The following is an 18743-nucleotide window of genomic DNA, read 5'->3' as shown; positions in this document are numbered from 1 at the left end:
GGCCACCATCACTTTTGGAAGCAGGCCTGGAACCGAGCCTGAGGGGGAGACGGTGCCGGCAGGGGGAGTCCCACAAAGGGGAGGGGCAGCGTGGGCGTCTCAGAGGCGCTGACGGCCAAGCAGGGCCAGGACAGTCACCGGGAACTGCCGGCTGCCCAGAGCACTCTCCAGAGAGCGGAACAGAACCAGAGGCTCACGAGGCACCCACCAGGTCCGTCCAGTGCCCCAGCATCCAGACTGGGGTCTGCGGTCCAGGGAAAACACTCAATGCAGCTGAGCGTGAGATAGCCCGATCAGGAGCCTGATAGCCCGGTGAGGGGTCTGAGCCTGAGATAGCCCAGTGAGGAGTCTGAGCCTGAGATAGCCCGGTGAGGAGTCTGAACCTGAGATAGCCCAGTGAGGAGCCTGAACCTGAGATAGCCCGGGTGAAGAACTTGGACCTGAGATAGCCCAATGAGGAGCCTGAGATAGCCAGTGAGGAGTCTGAGATAGCCCAGTGAGGGGTCTGAGCCTGAGATAGCCCAGTGAGGAGCCTGAACCTGAGATAGCCCGGGTGAAGAACTTGGACCTGAGATAGCCCTGGTGAGGCACTAAAAACTTTAAAAAGCAGCTTTAATAAATTCAAAGGATTGTGGGAAACGCATGCTCCATCAGTGAGCAGACAGGGAATCCCGGTGACTTAACCGGAACTAAAAAAGAACCCAACGGAGATCCTAGGACTTCAAAGCACATTAATAAAACTGCACAAGAGCTGGAGACAGGAGAAGTCCACGCAAGCGCGGCACGAGTCACCGGCCTGGGGAACAGGTGGACGGCGGAAGCGGACACACACCGGCACCAGCAGGCCAGGCGCACAGAGACGGGGGACGCCGGGGGGGGGGGGGGCAGTGAGACGGGACAGGAGAAAGCCGCAGAGAAACAACGCTGTTCCCAAACAACAATGTTCCCAACGTGATGGGGGCCCCGGCCGACAGGTGTGAGCCACGCAGACACGGGCAGGCTGACAGCCTGAGGCCACGGCTGAACACAACACAAACGGCTACAGTCAGTGCGTTTTCAACAAGTAGAGAGGTGGGCCGGGCCTCGCCGGGGACAAGGACGGACAGTTCAAGGCGAGAAGGACAGCATGGGGCGGGTGCTGGGCACAGCAGCTGAGCCGCCACTCGGGAAGGCGTCTGCGTCCCCAGCCGAGGGCCTGGTCCAGTCCTGGCTCCACTTCCAACCCCAGCTTCCTGCGGACACGCAGCCTGGGACGCAGCAGCGCGGCCCACGTGCTACCCACAGGGGAGACCGGACTGCGTCCCTCATCTGGCCTGACCCAGCCTTAGCTGTTGCGGGCATTCAGGAAACGCACCAGGGACGGCGGAGTCCCACCTCACCCTGAGTCTGTCTTCCAAGTTCACGATTCACTGTCATCAAAGAACGATTTTTTTTTTTTTTTTTTGACAGGCAGAGTGGACAGTGAGAGAGAGAGACAGAGAGAAAGGTCTTCCTTTGCCGTTGGTTCACCCTCCAATGGCCGCTGCGGCCGGCGCACCGCGCTGATCCAATGGCAGGAGCCAGGAGCCAGGTGCTTTTCCTGGTCTTCCATGGGGTGCAGGGCCCAAGCACTTGGGCCATCCTCCACTGCACTCCCGGGCCACAGCAGAGAGCTGGCCTGGAAGAGGGGCAACCGGGACAGAATCCGGCACCCCAACCGGGACTAGAACCCGGTGTGCCGGCGCCGCTAGGCGGAGGATTAGCCTAGTGAGCCGCGGCGCCGGCCTCAAAGAACGATTTTAAGAATGATCGTACGTCAAGGTTGGGTTTGTAACTAGAGCAACAGATAAGACAATAAATGATGCCCAAAGACTAACAAAATCTGGACAGAGCAGTAACAGCCCAGCTCCTGCAGGGACGGCCCCGTCCAGCTCCAATCCTCCGTCACCACTTCCCTACGCCCTTTGTGAGCCACCCTGAACCCATCACGGTGAACAGTGGCGGTCCAACTTCCTCACGGAGAGAACTTTATCCCGGGGCGGGGGGTCTACAACGCGGGGGGCAGGGACTGAAAACCTCAGAGGCAACCACACACTCCCAGGACGGAGAGGCGACAAGCCAGCCCAGACGCAGCCGGGCAGCTCCAGGCGGCTCCCGGCCCCGGCCAGACCCCGCCCCATGACGCAGGGAGGGTCCCGCCCCGGCCAGACCCCGGCCCACGACACGGGTACCTCTGCTCCCGGCCCCGGCCAGACCCCGGCCCACGACACGGGTACCTCTGCTCCCGCTGCCTCCCCCAGCCAGACCCCGCCCCACGACATGGGTACCTCTGCTCCCGGCCCCGGCCAGACCCCGCCCCATGACGCAGGGAGGCTCCCGCCCCGGCCAGACCCCGCCCCACGACACGGGTACCTCTGCTCCCGCTGCCGCCCCCGGCCAGACCCCGCCCCACGACACGGGTACCTCTGCTCCCGACGTCCCCAGCCAGACCCCGCCCCACGACACGGGTACCTCTGCTCCCGCTGCCGCCCCCGGCCAGACCCCGCCCCACGACGCAGGTACCTCTGCTCCCGACGTCCCCGGCCAGACCCCGCGCCACGACACGGGTACCTCTGCTCCCGCCGTCCCCGGCCAGACCCCACCCCACGACACGGGTACCTCTGCTCCCGACGTCCCGGCCAGACCCTGCCCCACAACACGGGTACCTCTGCTCCCGGCCCTGGCCAGACCCCGCCCCCGACACGGGTACCTCTGCTCCCGCCATCCCGGCCAGACCCCGCCCCCGACGCGGGTACCTCTGCTCCCGCTGCCGCCCCCGGTCAGACCCCGCCCCACAACGCGGGTACCTCTGCTCCCGGCCCCGGCCAGACCCCGGCCCACGACACGGGTACCTCTGCTCCCGCCGTCCCCGGCCAGACCCCGGCCCACGACACGGGTACCTCTGCTCCCGCCGTCCCCGGCCAGTCCGCTCTCCTCTTCTTCCTGGGCCCGATGGCCGCGAGCGCCGTCAGGTTGGCGTCGCGCTGCCTCAGCTGCGCCAGCTCCTGCTGCTGCATCTTGGTGTGAGGAGGAGACACGGTCACTTCCCACTCACTTCCCGCTCCGCTGCCAGAGGGAAGCCCCCCCACGGCCCCTCCACGCGGTCACTGCTAACAGCGCGTGCTCATCGGGAAATGCCCGGGAACAAACAAGTTACAGCGCAGCGACCGGGGCCACGGGGGGCCACGGGGGGCCACGGCGGGCCACGGCGGGCCACGGCTAAGTTCAGGGTTGAATACAAGTCGGCTGCAGAGAAGTGTCGATTCTAAACCCAGCAACCACGTGGCGGCTGCAGGAGCGCCTGTGGGAGGGGCGGGTGCGCCACGTGATGGCCGCAGGGGAGGGGCGGGCGGGTGCGCCACGTGGCGGCTGCAGGGGAGAGGAGGGCAGGAGCACCAGTGGGAGGGGCGGGCGGGTGCGCCACGTGGCGGCTGCAGGAGCGCCTGTGGGGGGGGCGGGTGCGCCACGTGATGGCCGCAGGGGAGGGGCGGGCGGGTGCGCCACGTGGCAGCTGCAGGGGAGGGGCGGGCGGGTGCGCCTGGGAAAGCTCACCTCTTTCGCCTTCTGTTTCAACCGTAACTGCTCGGGGTCTTCCTGTCTGGATCGAGACTGTTTCGTAAAGAAGCAGCAAAGGAGCCAAGTGAGACCAAGGTGTCCAGCGCCTGCCCGGTGCGTCGTCCGCCCCGCCCCATGCGAACGCCTGGGTCAGACAGCAACGTCCACGACATCCCAGTGCTCACAACGTGGACGTGTGGCTTGCCCGCGCCAGGAAAAGCCTCTGATCCGGTCTGACACCAGGCCCGAGCCCACGCTCCCTGCCACGGGGCCCTCCCCATCCCTGAGTCCCAGCTCTGAAGGCTGCAGCGCGTGTGGGGTCCCGGCGGGTCCGCGGGGGCCACCGCTCAGCTCTCGGGCCGAGGCATCAGCGAGACGCCACCGAGACGGCCGCGGAGGCCGGGGCGCGGAGGCGGGGCGCGGAGGCGGGGCGCGGAGGCGGGGCGCGGAGGCCGGGGGCGGAGGCCGGGCGCGGAGGCGGGGCGCGGAGCGGAGGCGGGGCGCGGAGCGGAGGCGGGGCGCGGGGCGGGCGCGGAGGCGGGGCGCGGAGGCCAGGGCGCGGAGGCGGGGCGCGGAGGCGGGGCGCGGAGGCCGGGCGCGGAGGCCGGGCGCGGAGGCCGGGCGCGGAGGCGGGGCGCGGAGCGGAGGCGGGGCGCGGAGCGGAGGCGGGGCGCGGGGCGGGCGCAGAGGCGGGGCGCGGAGGCCGGGGCGCGGAGGCGGGGCGCGGAGGCGGGGCGCGGAGCGGAGGCGGGGCGCGGGGCGGGCGCGGAGGCGGGGCGCGGAGGCCGGGGCGCGGAGGCCGGGGCGCGGAGGCGGGGCGCGGAGGCGGGGCGCGGAGGCCGGGGCGCGGAGGCGGGGCGCGGAGGCGGGGCGCGGGGCGGGGCGCGGAGGCCGGGCGCGGAGGCCGGGGCGCGGAGGCCGGGGGCGGAGGCGGGGCGCGGAGGCGGGGCGCGGAGGCGGGGCGCGGAGGCGGGGCGCGGAGGCCGGCGCGCGGAGGCCGGCGCGCGGAGGCCGGGGCGCGGAGGCCGGGGCGCGGAGGCGGGGCGCGGGGCGGGGCGCGGAGGCCGGGCGCGGAGGCCGGGGGCGGAGGCGGGGCGCGGAGGCGGGGCGCGGAGGCGGGGCGTGGGGCGGGCGCGGAGGCCGGGGCGCGGGGCGGGCACTTGCCTTGGCTGCCCGCATGAGGATCTCCCTCTCCTGCTCGTCCTTCCTCTGCTTCTCGATCTGATCGAGCTGCTCGAAGAACTTGAGCTGCGCCCGGACGTCGCTCGCCTGCTCATACCTGTCGTCGTCCTACGCGAGGACACGCCTGCCATCGACACGGCCCGGCCGCGCCACCCGACGGGCGCACCCCGGGCTCCGGGCAGGGGACTCCCACTCCACGGACGGTGACACCACCTCATGCTTCAGGACAGTGACACGGCAACGCCTCGATGGCACGGCGGCTCTCAGCGCCGCTCCAGCAAGGGCCGGGCCCGGCAGCGGCACCTGCACCTGCACCACACGGGTGCTGGGAGCCCCAGGGGGGTGGGGTGCCACCGTCATCAAGGCCAAGGGGCTCCCCTCTGAGAGGCGTGGAGGGCCCGCCCAGGGCTCCAGAGCCCAGCTCTGCTCACCAGGGGGCCCCGACCCTGCCCGGGACAGGGGAGGCGTGTCCACACAGCACCGGCTGGGCGCTGGCGACAGGACATTTCTCTCGGGAATCTACCTTGTAGGAGAAGTTCTTCTGCTGCGCCGTCTCCGATATTTTTTCTACGAGGTTCTGTAGCCGCTGCTGTGTGGCGTGGGATACGTAGCTCACGACATCGGGGTGCAACTCCGTGATGCCGTGTTTTTTACCTGGAGGCCAGACGGCAGAGCGTCAGAACCACGTGTGCCGGGCTGGGGCTGCGGTGCAGCAGGTTAAGCCTCTGTCTGTGGCATCAACAGCCCACAGGGAAGCCAGTTCAAGTCCCGGCTGCTCCACTTCACTTCCCATCCAGCGCTCTGCTGTGGCCTGGGAAAGCAGTGGAAGACGGCCCAACTGCTTGGGCCCCTGCACCCACGTGAGAGGCCTGGAAGAAGCTCCTGGCTGGCCCGGCTCCAGATGTTGTGGCCACGTGGGGGCGTGAACCAGCGGGTGGAAGACCTCTCCCTCTAACTCTGCCTTCTCAGATAGAAAAATCTTTAAAAAATAAAATAAAATAAAAAGGCGTGCGCATTCTCTCCTCACTCCTTCACTGTTTCTCTCCTGCCGCAGCTTCTGCCGCACACGCCCGGGGCAGCCCAGCGGGGAGCACACCCAGCCCTGGGTCAGGTCCCAGGCCCGCCCCTCCCCTGCGCACGACCTGCAGGAGGCTGAGAGCAGGCCGCCTGCTGCCCACGCCCACAGGCCCACTTGCCGATTTCTAAGATTCTCCTCTGCAAAGGCGCCGGGAGAAGGAAGGTTTCGTCCTTGCAGGACCGGGTCAGCGTCCCCACGATCTCAGAGTTCGTGGCCAGTATTCTCGCACTTTCTTCCGACAGGTTTACTCCGGCCATCGACGCAACATCGTTGATGTCATCGTCGTCCCTTCGGAGAGAAGACAAGACGGTCACGCCACGTGGGAAGCTCTGGCTGCGTGGCCTTTCAGCGGGGAACCCCCGGCGGGAGACGCGGTGGCGCGGTCAGGGCCTCGGCCGCCTCGGCCCCGGGCTCCCGCGCCAGCTGCCTCACGTGGACGTCAACCTGCTCGTTCGAGGAGGAGCTGCGTGGGGAGAGAGCTGAACTTGAGTCTGCACACAGCTGCACGAAGGAGACTCGGTCAGCCACATCCAAAACACAACTCGCAGCGCGTGGGACTCCGCGCCAAGGACGCGTTTCCCTTAAACGCCGCAGCCAGCATCAGCCTCTGCAAAACCAGCAGACGCTGGGAACACTGCACTCCCAATCGCTTCCGTAACGTCGCCGACCTGACACCGGCCTGCTGCGCTGTGTCCTGGTCACGGCACCCTCAGATGAGGCCACACACAGGGGCCCGCGGCCACCGGCCTTCCTCACAGTGCCCAGCGCGGCGTCAGCCCCGGGAGTGTCTCCCGCGCCCAGGCACGGGCTGCGCTTGCCGCCGCACTCCTCAGGCCCCTCGGGCTCACGTCCTGCCTGGAAGGGCACCGCCAGCTGTCCACACGAGATCCTCAGAGGCCAGCAGTGCGCCAGCTACAGGACCCCATGCAAGCACACGATCCTTCCAACGCCTCCCAGCTGGAAGGCCCCACAGGTGGCAGCCACTGCTGTACACTCCGGGGCGCCCTGGGGAGGTGCTCTGAATCCTCCCTACAGAGAGACTCGCCCACGCGACCGGGGGGCACCTGTCACCCCCTGGCCGCTGGGACCAGCACGGGTGTGGCCGGGCAGGGGCCGACCTGGCTGTCGCACCCTCGCGGACGCTGCAGCACGGCCCCGTCACGCAATCTGTCTCCCTAACAGATGACAAGACGTGAGCGCTGCCGTGACCCGGGCCGGTTCTGCGCAGTTCTCGTCCAGAAGGCCAGAATCCACGCCTCCCGTCAGCCTGCCCGAGTCTGCCCCCACGTCTCTCTGCTCCACTTCCGATCCCCTTCCTTGACAGCAAGAAACCAAGGCCCCCGGCAGCTTCCACCTCCTGATTTCACAGGAGCCTAATCCCCCCACGCGGCCACCAACCCCCAAGCCAGGCTGCCCTCACCCTGCCTGGCTCCACCCGGCTCCCTGGCCTACCCCGCCCGGAAGCGTAGGGCACGTGTCTGGGAGGGGAAGGCCCAGGAGAACGTGCAAGCACGAGGCTGCACACCCACCGCTCGGCCGAGGCCCCAGAATCCCCCCCACCCCGCGGCTGTGCAGGCAGCAGTGCGCCCCGGCGCCGACACCAGGGTGCAGCCCACCTCTCCGACTGCAAACACCACACTGCCGGGTATGAAAACAAATTTATTTTCTTTTTTAGATTGGCTGATTATTTGAAAGGCAAAGTTACAAAGAGGCAGAGGCAGAGAGACAGGAGAGAGAGAGGTCTTCCATCCGCTGGTTCACTCCCCAGATGGCCACAACAGCCGGAGCTGCGCCAATCCAAAGCCAGGAGCCAGGAGCTTCTTCCAGGTCTCCCACATGGTGCAGGGGCCAAGGACTTGGGCCATCTTCTTTTTTTTTTTTTTTTTTTTTTTTTAAGATTTATTTATTTATTTGAAAGTCAGAGTTATACAGAGAGAGGCAGAGAGAGAAAGAGAGAGGTCTTCCATCAGCTGGTTCACTCCCCAATTGGCCGCAATGGCCAGAGCTGGGCCAATCCAAAGCCAGGAGCCAGGAGCTTCCTCCAGGTCTCCCACGTGAGTGCAGGGGGCCAAGGACTTGGGCCATCTTCCACTGCTTTCCCAGGCCACAGCAGAGAGCTGGATCCAAAGTGGAGCAACTGGGACTCGAACCAGCACCCATATGGGATCCCGGCACTGCAGGTGGCGACTTTACCTGCTGCACCACAGCGCTGGCCCTGAAAGTGAATTTTCTACCAGTTCATATAAAAAAGCCACTTGGGGGTCCCGCGCTGTGGCATACCAGGTAAAGCCGCTGCCTACGATGTCGGCATCCCATGTGGGCACCAGTTCGACACCGGGCTGCTCCACTTCTGATACCGCTCCCTGCTAGGAAAGCAGCAGAGGACGGCACAAGTCCTTAGGCCCCTGAACCCACATAGGAGACCCAGATGAAGCTCCTGGCTCAGCCTGGCCTAGCCCTACTGCTGTAGCCACTTGGGGACTGAACCAGCAGATGAAAGTACGCGCGTATTCTCTCTCTCTCTCTCTCTCTCTCTCCCTCTCTCACGCTCTCTCTCTCTCCATCTCTTCCTCTGTGTAACTCTTTCAAATAAAATCAATCTTGAAATAAAAGCCACTGGGGGTGTGTTTGTGCTGCACGGAGCCACCACTTGTGACAGTGGGATCCCACGTCCAGCTGCTCCGCTTCCAATCCAGCTCCCTGCTACTGTGCCTAAGAAAGCAGCAGGTGACGGCCCAAGGACCTGGGGCCCTGCGTCCAACGTGGAAGACCTCGAGTGTTCCTGGCTCCTGGCTTCAGCCCAGCCCAACCATCACAGCCACGTGGGAAGTGAATCGAATTCACAGAATTTCTCCTTCTATCACTCCGCCTTCCAAGTAAATAAACAAACTTAAAAAAAAAAAAAAAAGGCAATTCTCAGCCACATGGCATGCACAAAGCAAGCCCCCGAGGCTAACCGGGGGCACAGGCATGGCCCAAATCCAGCTGCCAGGTGCCCTGCACCGCTCCTCCCCTGGCCCACGCGGCAGGCCCGGTCCTTACCGGAAGGAGCCTCCCCCAGACTCCTTGAGCTTGTTTTTCTGAGCAGCAGCTGCCTGGGCCGAGACCGCAGAGAGAGCTTTGGTTCCAGGTAACACGGCGGGTTTCACCACGGGGACTACGAGACAAGACACGGCGATGACGCGAGGCCCTCGCGGCCCAGCGGGAGACGCTCCTCGCCCAGCGGGAGCTCTGGCTGAGTCTGAGCTACAGTTACAAGGTCATCTCCTGGACTCTGTGGGTGCAGAATCATCTAGGACAAACCAGCAGCGACCAATGCAAAGCGTCTGTAAAGGCGCCGAGAGCGGCACCGGCACCGGCACCGGCGCACGCGCTCCTCCGGGAGCTGGCGCTGCTCGACTCCTGCCCGGGCCTCACCTGGCTGCAGCTGGTTCAGCTGGATCTGCTGGGGCGTGGTCAGCATGATCCGGCTGTGAGGCTGCCGCAGGGCGACCATGGGCGTCTGCGTCAACGTCACCTGCGGGGGCCGGATCAGGGCTCCTGGCTTCGGGGGCTGCTGGATCACCTGAGGCAGAGCCGGGGAGGGCGGTGAACGCTCTGCTGCCGGGGCCGTGGGGTCCTGGTCCCCAGGAGAGCCCTTCCCCTCACGTGCACACGCCGCCCCAGGCGAGACCTGCAGGAGCACCCTGCACATGCAGCTCTGAGGGGCCAGGGCGGGGCGGCACCCCCGGCGGGCACCACAGCGAGCCTGGCGCATTCCCCGCCTGAGGCTGGGCCGGGGGCCGTGAGGGGACACAGTGTGACATGAGCTCAGAGGCTGCTCCCGGCCATCGTCGCCTGGCAGCCATGCGCTGTTTCCCCTCCTCTCATCCTGCGGGGCAGCGGGAGGAGTCCTGCCTTCAGGTGGCCCTAAAGCGCCCACATGGCCGGTTCCCCCCAGCCCTCCCCAGCTGTCTTCCCTGCCCTTCCAGGAGCTCCACTGCCCACTGCCTTGAGTCCTGGACCCTGCCCTAGGACAGAGACCCTGACCCCCACTGAAAACCACACGGCTCAGCTCCACACAGCCCGACCTCAACCCACGGAGCCTGGCGTCTCAGAGAACCGCCTGTCTCACCGAGGCGCCTGGCGGGGACACCTGGCACCAGGGCGCTGGCAGAGGAGCCGCGGGCAGCCCAGGCTTTGCTCTGCCGCTAGGGCTGTGCGTCACTCAGCGCACGGCCCTCAGCACTTGCAGCGGGCAGCGAGGCCCAGACGCGCACCCCGGTGCCGGGGTCAGAGCCTCGCGAGAAACCCGACTCCCAGCAAGCAGCTGGTGGACACGCTCGCCTCCGTGCCGCGCGCACAGGCTGCTCCGGCCAGCGCTGCCCTCAGCGTTAGGCGCCGCCAGCTGCCGCCCCCCTCCCACCCTGTGCAGAGGCCTCAGCACTCCGGGGCCCACACTTCCTCCCCACGTGCCCCACCCTGCTCCCCTCACTCTCCGTCAACAGCAGAAACCTGGGAGACTTTCAGCTGGGAGACGAGGCCCGCGGGCACTGGGTCCCGCGTACGGTGCGGCCTCTCGTGGGGCCTGGGAGCCCACAGCACTTTAGTCCACGAGGAAGAAGGCCCCTGGACACCTCGGAAAAACTACATGAGCATCTGGTGAGCCCACTCTGCCTACTGCCTCCACCCACACATCCTTCCTCGGGCCGGGGCTGCGTGGATGAACCACGTGCCAGCAGCCACGGCTCCCTACACTACAAAACACGTGGACCCACAACTATGGCCACAGGCCCCTGCCCCACGAGTCCAGGGCCATCACTCCTGACCACAGAGGAAGGCTGCCGGGAGTCATCACCACCATGTGTGGTTCCTTTAACACATGAACACCGCTGACCACGCCCACGCCAGCGGGGCGGAGCCCACGCCCTCACTCCACTGCCGAGCAGCGCGATAGCAGACCCCAGCCCGGCCCCCACCTTCCACCCTCACTGAGAAGCCGGCCGAGCTGGCTGCAGGGCAGGTGGGCCTTGCACTTCGTACCAGCGGGGCGGGCTGCGCCTGCTTGCCCACGCCGACCTGCGTGGGCTGCGTGAGGCTGATGACGGGGGGCTGCAGGGTGCTGGTCACGGTGGCCGCCGTCTTCCCAGCCGTGCGCTGCACGGAGCTGCTCAGAACCACGGCCGTGAGCGCGGTGGTGGCCTGCGAGGCGGGAGGCGGCTGCTGCTGGCTCTGCTGGATGAAGGCTGCGGAGTCCGGCGTCAGCTGTCGCAAGGCGGGTAAGCTCCTCTGGGCGGAAAGACAGGCACAGGGGTCAGGGAGCGGCGCGCGCGGCAGCCGGACACGGGCCAGTGCTGTGGTGCAGTCGGCTGCGCCTCCGCCTGCGGCACCAGCATCCCACTCTGCCTGCCCTGCTTCCAGTCCACTCTCTGCTGTGGCCTGGGAAGGCAGTGGAGGTTGGCCCAGTGCTTGGGCCCCTGCACCCACACGGAGACCAGGAGGAAGCTCCTGGCTCCAGCTCAGCCCAGCCTTAGCCATTGCAGTCATCTGGGGAGTGAACCAGCAGATGGAAGATCCACCCCAAACCCCCGTCCCCTAACTCTGTCCTTCAAAGTAAATAAAATAAGTCGTTCAAAACACAAGAACCAAAAAGCAGCAGCACCAGGGTAGGAGTCGGGCAGGTGTTAAGACGCCCGCGCGCTATCAGAGCGGCCGGCTGAGGCCCCAGCCCCACTCCCAGTCCAGCTCCCTGCTCATGCACACACGCTGGGGTGCGGGCACAACGGGGAGGTGAAGACCCCAACGCCTGGTCTCTGCCCCGCCACGTGGGAGACCCAGACTGCGCTCCGCTCGGCCCAGCCACAGCTGCCGTGGGCGAAGCAGCAGCTGCGAGAGCTCCATCTGCCTCTCAAATAAAAAAAAAAAAGAAAAAGGAAGTTAAGGGGAGCTCTTCATTAAAGAACAAAAAGCACTGTAGACTCAGTGCTGGGACAAGAGGCCCTCCCTGGGCAGACCCCGCCCTGCTGGGCCAAGCCGCCCCAAGCCGCCCCAAGCCGCCCCAAGCCGCCCCAAGCCGCCTCTTCCGAAGCAGCGCAGAGCCCGCGCCAGCGACGGCTCCCGCCGCAGGAAAGCCTGGCTGAGCGAGCACCCCGCGCCTGCGCCCCGCAGGGCCTCGCACTGCCCCCTGCTGATTACCTTCAGGAAAGGCACAAGGTAAGGTTGAGGTGAGGAGTTGAGTTCGCGGTATAACCTGCTAGTGAAATCTTCTGCTTCGATTTTTCCATCCTGAAAGAGAAAAGCCAGGCTGAAACCCCGCGGGAGCAGACCTCCCGCACACGTAGCCAGGCTGAAACCCCGCGGGAGCAGACCTCCCGCACACGTAGCCAGGCTGAAACCCCGCGGGAGCAGACCTCCCGCACACGTAGCCACGCTGAAACCCCACGGGAGCAGACCTCCCGCACACGTAGCCACGCTGAAACCCCGCGGGAGCAGACCTCCCGCACACGTAGCCAGGCTGAAACCCCGCGGGAGCAGACCTCCCGCACACGTAGCCAGGCTGAAACCCCGCGGTGGCAGACCTCCCGCACACGTCTCTCCCGACACGCCCAGACCCCTGGGCACCCAGGCCAGGGCCGCCCCCCGCACACCAGCGCGCCCCGGCTGGGGGCCACGAGGCGTCTGCCCGTGTCTAGGCGTTCGCTCAGGGCTGAGCAAGCCCCTCAGCACCGGCAACTCTGCGGGGACGGCTCCACGCTCAAGGTCAGCACAGTGAGCTGGGGGGTCAGGGCGCCTCTCGGGAGGGAACAACGCTACCACACCCGCAAGGTCCTCGAGGGGCCAGCCGCGCACAGAGGAAGCGAGAGAGCCCAGGGGGCCGTGTGTGGTGTGGCAGCTAAGGCCGCCGCCTGCGGTGCCTATGGGTACCGGCTGGGGTCCTGGCTGCCCCCCTTCCGATCCAGCTCTCTGCTGTGGTGTAGAAAAGCAGTGGAAGATGGCCCAGGCCCTTGGCCCCCGCCCCCGTGTGGAAGCTCCTGGCTCCTGGCTTCGGACTGGTGCAGCTCCGGCCATTGTGGCCAACTGGGGAGTGAACCAGTGGCCGAAGACCTTTCTCTCTCTCTCTGCCTCTCCTTCTCTCTCTGTGTAAATCTGACTTTCAAATAAAATTAAATCTTTAAAAAAAAAAATTTTGCTCAAGAAATTACAGGAAGTTTGGTGGAAACAGGGGAGAAAAGCGAGATGGGCAGGAACTGGACCACACGGAGCCGGCTGCTCTCAGGAACTCGGGGGGGGGGGGGGGTGGGCAGCAGAAAACACAAGACCCCTGGCAACAGCAGCGTGGACACGGGCAGAGACCAGCCGTCCAGACCACAGCATGGACACAGGCAGAGACCCCGGCCGTCCAGACCACAGCGTGGACACGGGCAGAGACCGGCTGTGCAGACCACAGTGTGGACACGGGTAGAGAGACCAGCCGTCCAGACCACAGCATGGACACAGGCAGAGAGACCAGCAGTCCAGACCACAGTGTGGACACGGGCAGAGACCGGCCGTCCAGACCACAGCGTGGACACAAGCAGAGAGACCAGCCGTCCAGACCACAGCGTGGACACAGGCAGAGAGACCAGCAGTCCAGACCACAGTGTGGACACGGGCAGAGACCGGCCGTCCAGACCACAGCGTGGACACGGGCAGAGACCAGGCTGTTGTAGACCTCAGAGTAGACACGGGCAGAGACTGGCCGTCCAGGCCACAGTGTAGACACGGGCAGAGACCGACTGTGCAGACCACAGCGTGGACACGGGCATAGAGACCGGCCATTCAGGCCACAGTGTGGACACAGGCAGAGACCAGCCGTCCAGGCCACAGCATGGACACGGGCAGAGACCGGCTGTCCAGACCACAGCGTGGACACGGGCAGAGAGACCGGCCATCCAGACCACAGCGTGGACACGGGCAGAGACCAGGCTGTTGTAGACCTCAGTAGACACGGGCAGAGACCGGGCCCTGATTCTGACCCAGGACGCAGAGTGCCGTTCATAAACAGGATTCGGTTGGAGAGGACGAGGAGGAGTCTGGCTCTTGCTGGAGCCTCAGCGGGGGCCGCTGGCACGCACCTGCCCGGAGGCCCCCACCTTCAGGACTCCGAGAGGGCAGACGGGCACCTCGCAGGAACATCCCAAGAGGAGGAACAAGCATGTCCGACGTGAGCCCATCTTCCTGGGCTGCCACTGCCGGCAGCCAAACCCAGCCCTGCGTGACGGTGTGGTGAGCAGGGTCGCTGGCAGCGCCCAGGGCTACAAGATGTCACAGAAGGAGGGACAGAGGGGCTGCCGGCAGCCTTGACAAGAGCACAGCCCAGGACAGCAGCTGCTGGACTCAGCGCGGAGCAAGGGCGGCAGGACGGGCTCCAACCTGCATCTGGAGCACCCACGAACTCCACCAGCAGCAGGACCAAGAGCCAAGGGGTGCACAGCTGTGGGGAACCCCTCCTGAGTGGCGCTGTCAGCAGACAGCAGCTTCGAGACGGCGGCGAAACGAGCCCCGGCGGCCCTCGCGGCCCAACACCACCTGGACTGCAGGCGGGCAGGCAGGCAGGCAGGGCCTGGGGCCCGGGCAGGGGCTGGCAATGGGGACATCGGGGCTCCTGGAGTCCTCTGCCCACTCTGTACACACTTGAACCTCTCCACTGGAAAGCAGGTGAAAGAACGAGGGAGGGAAGCGAGAGGTGGACACCTTGAAAGGCAGCCTTCGGCAGAGGCAGGGACACGGCCTCCCGCACGGCCCCTGGCGCGCCGGGCGCCTGTCCGACTGTGAACCAGCACACTCAGCGGGAGACGGCGGCCCACAGGGCGCCACGGGGCGGCGGGGGCAGGGTCAGGGCGGCCCTGCTCCTCGGGCAGGTCTCACTGCCACGCCCGTCCTCGGCACAGGTGGCTGCCCTGTGTCACGGGGCTGCGCCCCAGGCCAAGGGAACCTCGGGCAGGTTCTTACCAGTAAATTCTGCACCAGCTCTTTCACGTTCGCTGCTGTCTCTGTGGACTGTTTGCCAGACGAAGCCAGTTTTATCAATGTAGACAAAAAATTCTTACATTTCTTCACGTTTTCCATGGTTTCCTGGATTAGGGTAAAAAAGACGAGTGAGGAAGTCACGGAAGCCCCTGGTTCGACCGAAACACGCGCAGGCACAGAAGACACGTGTGCGTCTTCTCCAAACCCTGCCGCTGGGCACGCACAACCGGCCCTGCCAGACGGGCAGCCCCGCCCCGCCCAGAGGGCACCGCGGGCACCTCTCCCTCAGCCCAGGGACCACGATGAGCCTACGAGGCGTTATCGCAAAGACGGACGGACGCCTGCCTCCGTGGACACAGGCGACGACGCAGGCGCTAAAACGACGCAACTCAGCAAAGAAACAGAGCGGGGGCCAAGTCCGGCAGGACCCTGCTCTGGCTGAGGACCGGCGAGGGCCGAGTAGGCAGGACCCCGCTCTGGCTGAGGACCAGCAAGGGCCGAGTCCGGCAGGACCCCGCTCTGGCTGAGGACCGGCAAGGGCCGAGTAGGCAGGACCCCGCTCTGGCTGAGGACCGGCGAGGGCGCAGGCAGAGTGGCCGTGTGGCACAGACGCGGCCCGGCGGCGCAGCCACGCGTGCTGCCTGCAGCGCCTCTGGCTAGGCCTTTGCCACCCGGACCCTGCCCTGCACCCTCCCCATGCACTTCCACACTGAGGTCCCCTGTGCCCCCTGCCCCGCACCAGTCCATGGTCTGAGCTGGCAGGAACAGGACCCTCGGGCCCCTAACGTCACGACCCAGACGGCACTGACTGCAGCTGGCCTCGGGAGGTGGCGCAGCGCCTGGCGCCGTGGGAAGCAGCAGCTCCTACCGTGGCAGCTGTGGAGGTGGCGGTCGCGCCGGGCACGGGTCGCTGAGGCGTTCCTGTTTGAACGGCAGCTGCTGTCCCCAGGGCAGTCGTCTGGGCAGCGCCCCCCAGGACGAGCTGAGGCTGCAAGAGCCCAAAACACAAGGTGAATGCATCGCCCGCCCCCGACCGGCCAAGGGAGACGCCAGCCTCTCCTCCCACAGAGGCAAGAAACCCAGATGGCTGAGGGCCCAGCCACCTGCTGGGGCAGGGCCAGAGCTCTCAGGCCAGCTGAACAAGTACCCGCTGCCTGGACAAACCCCCCGAGCCACCCGAGATGGCTCCGCTGACCCGCGGGCAGAGCCAGGCCTCTGAGGACCGCAGCACCGAGTGCCTAGGAGAGTCTCCCATGCACCTGCCTCAGCAAAGCCCAGCCCTGGGAAGGCCCTGGTCTGTAGAAACTGATCACACAGTCACACGGGTGTGAACCGAGAGCCAACCCCGATCCCCATCTCAGAAACGAAAGAACCAGGTCCTGGCGGGGCCACCACTCGGCTGAACAAATGAGCATTTGCTGAGCAGATGGGCAGGGAGACCTCAAACTGCCCCCAAGCTGATCAAGCTGCTGCCAGGGTCAAGCCCCTGCGACCCCCGCTCTGCAGAAATGATCCCTAAGCCAGTGTCTTCCCAATTTCCAAACCTAAAGTTGACCGCATTCTCCCTTTCCAATCCTTCAGAACAGTGCTCTTCTGCACTCTGAAAGCAGCGGGCAGTGCAGCCCCGGGAGCGCCCCCCGCAGCCCGAGCAGCTGAACTGCAACTCCCGCAGGCCTGCGGGCTTCCCCGAGTCTGGGTGTCCCCTCACCGCAGCCGTCACCTTCCAACTGCGGAACACCGAGTGCCGAACACAGCGGGCAGCCTCCGCAGGAGGGGAGGGGCAGCCAGGCTGCTTCTGGCCCCAGAAATACCCACAAGTCATCCTGCCCTCCGCGAGCTTGATTATTTCTATTAATATTACTCATTTTAAAATGTATTTATCTAACTCATTTGGAAGGCAGAGAGACAGAGATCGCCCGTCTGCCGGTTTACTCCACAAGTGCCCCCATAGCCAGGGCTGTGCCAGGTTAAAGCCACACACCAGGTACTCCACAGGTCTCCCACACGGGTGGCAGGGGCCCGCGTTTCGGGCCATGACTGCTGCCTCCCAGGGTGACCCCAGGCTGGGTCTCACTGCTGCCCCAAATGGCCACTGCTGGGCTTTCTCATTCGAATTTATGTGACCCCCCAAACCACACCAGACCGCCTCCACCAACCTTAGTAAACGCATCGTCACACAATGTGATACAAAACTTTGTCAACTTCTCAGAAAACGGCAGTAACTGCCCGGCCAGGTGCATCTCCCCACGGGGGCAGAACCACGAGGCCTCTGCGGAGCCCTGCCTGCCACACGCATGCTCCTGACGCCACACAACCCGCACGGGCCCTCGGTCACAACCGTCACCCTCCCTGCCTGCACAGGGAAATGACCACTCGGGCGTGACAGGAAAGAGCCCTGGCGCCTCGCCCCATCAGGGTCCTCTCGGGAAGTGGCGGGCAGCCGGGCCAAGACGATGGGCAAGGCGGCACGCGAGGAGGGCCTCCCTCCAGGGCACGAGGGTTCCGTCCCCGGCAGAGGGGCCGGCAAGCCCAGCGTGCAAACTCTTCTCCTGGCCCCAGTGGCCGTGGCTGAGCTGCCAGGAGCAGCAGTCACCAGGACAGAGGCCAGCTGTGCCCCACAACAGCGTAACGAGCTTTTAAAAACCAAGGCCCATGGGGGGGGTGTGGAGAAGAGGAGCGCAGGGCCCAGCATGGCGAGACCAGGAGCAAGCTCCAGAGCCCGGCCCGGCCCGTGAGAGCAGGAGAGGCACGCTGAGAGGCACACGTACCACCAGGCTGGGCACACGACACTCACCGTGACCTCAGGGCAACAGGCCCAGCCACAGAAACTGCCTGCACTTTGGCACCTCTCACCCAGACCTACCTCATCAGCAAGGTGACGCCGGGGACAGGCGTGGCACTGTGTGGCAGCATCCCATGTCACAGTGCCAGGTCCAAGTCCTGGCTCTGCTTCTAATCCCAGCTTCCTGCCAAAGCACACCTGGGAGGCAGCAGGTTGGGTCCCCACCCCCCCATGGGATTCCTAGATCCTGGCTTCAGCCTGATCCAGCCTAGGCTGATACAGGACTTTATAGAATGAACCAGCAGGTGGAAGATCTCTCTGTGGCTCTCTCCATCCCTCCAACCACCCCACTGCCTTTCAAATATTAAAACAATTTCTGGGGCCGGCGCTGTGATATAGCGGGCAAAGCCGCCGCCTGCAGCGCTGGCATCCCATATGGGCACCGGTTTAGGTCCCGGCTGCTCCACTTCTCATCCAGCTCTCTGCTGTGGCCTGGGAAAGCAGTGGAAGATGGCCCAAGTGCTTGGGTCCCTGAACCCACATGGGAGACCCAGAAGAAGCTCCTGGCTCCTGACTTCAGACCAGCCCAGCAGATGGAAGACCTCTCTCTCTCTGCCTTTCAAATAAATAAATAAATAAATGAGTCCCTAGAATAAACCTGCATCGTAAGGCGTGTTAGTCATCCCTCCAGGCACAGCGGAGCTTCCTGAGTGCTGTGCAACCTCAGCCATCACGTAGCCCTGTTCTCAGAGCTCTCTCTTCGTGGGAGCCCTCCGAGCCCGCGTCAGTACCGATAACCCTGCAGCAACCCACGGAGAGCCCCACCCGTCAGAGAGCAGCGGGCTCCGCGGCCCAGCGGCTGTCTTACCTGGACGCCAGGGGAGCGCTGTAGGGTTGTAGTGGACTGTACCGTCGTCTGGGCCTGAGACACTTGCTTAATTATGGTCGTGGGGGTCACCTGCCGTGCAATGAGAGGTGTCCCAGGTGCCTGCCAAACAAGGGAAGGCCGTGTCGTCTAAAACAAGCTGCAAGCCAAGAAAACGCAACCCCAGGTTCCACCGCACAAAGACCCCAATCCTGACACGTAACGAGGACACTCCAGGGCCACAAGCCCAGCCACAATCTCACGTGCCCTCCCCG

The 18743-nt window shown here is 65.3% G+C and overlaps 1 protein-coding gene across 4 annotated transcripts in view; it reads right to left on the bottom strand.

Moving 5' to 3' along the window:
- TAF4 (TATA-box binding protein associated factor 4) overlaps window positions 1–18743 on the bottom strand; it is a 70341-nt gene that overhangs the window by 8030 nt on the left and 43568 nt on the right. For 2 of the 4 annotated variants that reach the window (XM_070051644.2, XM_070051646.2), the window contains 12 exons: window positions 18472–18591; window positions 15690–15809; window positions 14804–14926; window positions 12008–12097; window positions 10856–11101; window positions 9251–9398; window positions 8876–8990; window positions 5952–6121; window positions 5279–5409; window positions 4738–4863; window positions 3571–3627; window positions 2919–3035 (listed from right to left, as the gene is read on the bottom strand). In XM_070051644.2, coding sequence (XP_069907745.1) covers window positions 2919–3035; window positions 3571–3627; window positions 4738–4863; window positions 5279–5409; window positions 5952–6121; window positions 8876–8990; window positions 9251–9398; window positions 10856–11101; window positions 12008–12097; window positions 14804–14926; window positions 15690–15809; window positions 18472–18591 — 1563 coding nt within the window. Of the gene's footprint in view, window positions 1–2918; window positions 3036–3570; window positions 3628–4737; window positions 4864–5278; window positions 5410–5951; window positions 6122–7479; window positions 8723–8875; window positions 8991–9250; window positions 9399–10855; window positions 11102–12007; window positions 12098–14803; window positions 14927–15689; window positions 15810–18471; window positions 18592–18743 lie in introns of those variants that run through there. The other 2 variants (XM_070051647.2, XM_089306943.1) reach the window with 2 other exon arrangements.

Source organism: Oryctolagus cuniculus, chromosome 11 (genome assembly GCF_051225735.1).
Source record: "Oryctolagus cuniculus isolate XC-2025 breed Fujian yellow rabbit chromosome 11, ASM5122573v1, whole genome shotgun sequence".
In the NCBI taxonomy this organism is placed as follows: domain Eukaryota; kingdom Metazoa; phylum Chordata; class Mammalia; order Lagomorpha; family Leporidae; genus Oryctolagus; species Oryctolagus cuniculus.
Note: the sequence above shows the minus strand (reverse complement) of the source record. Positions and strands in the feature narration are given on the sequence as shown.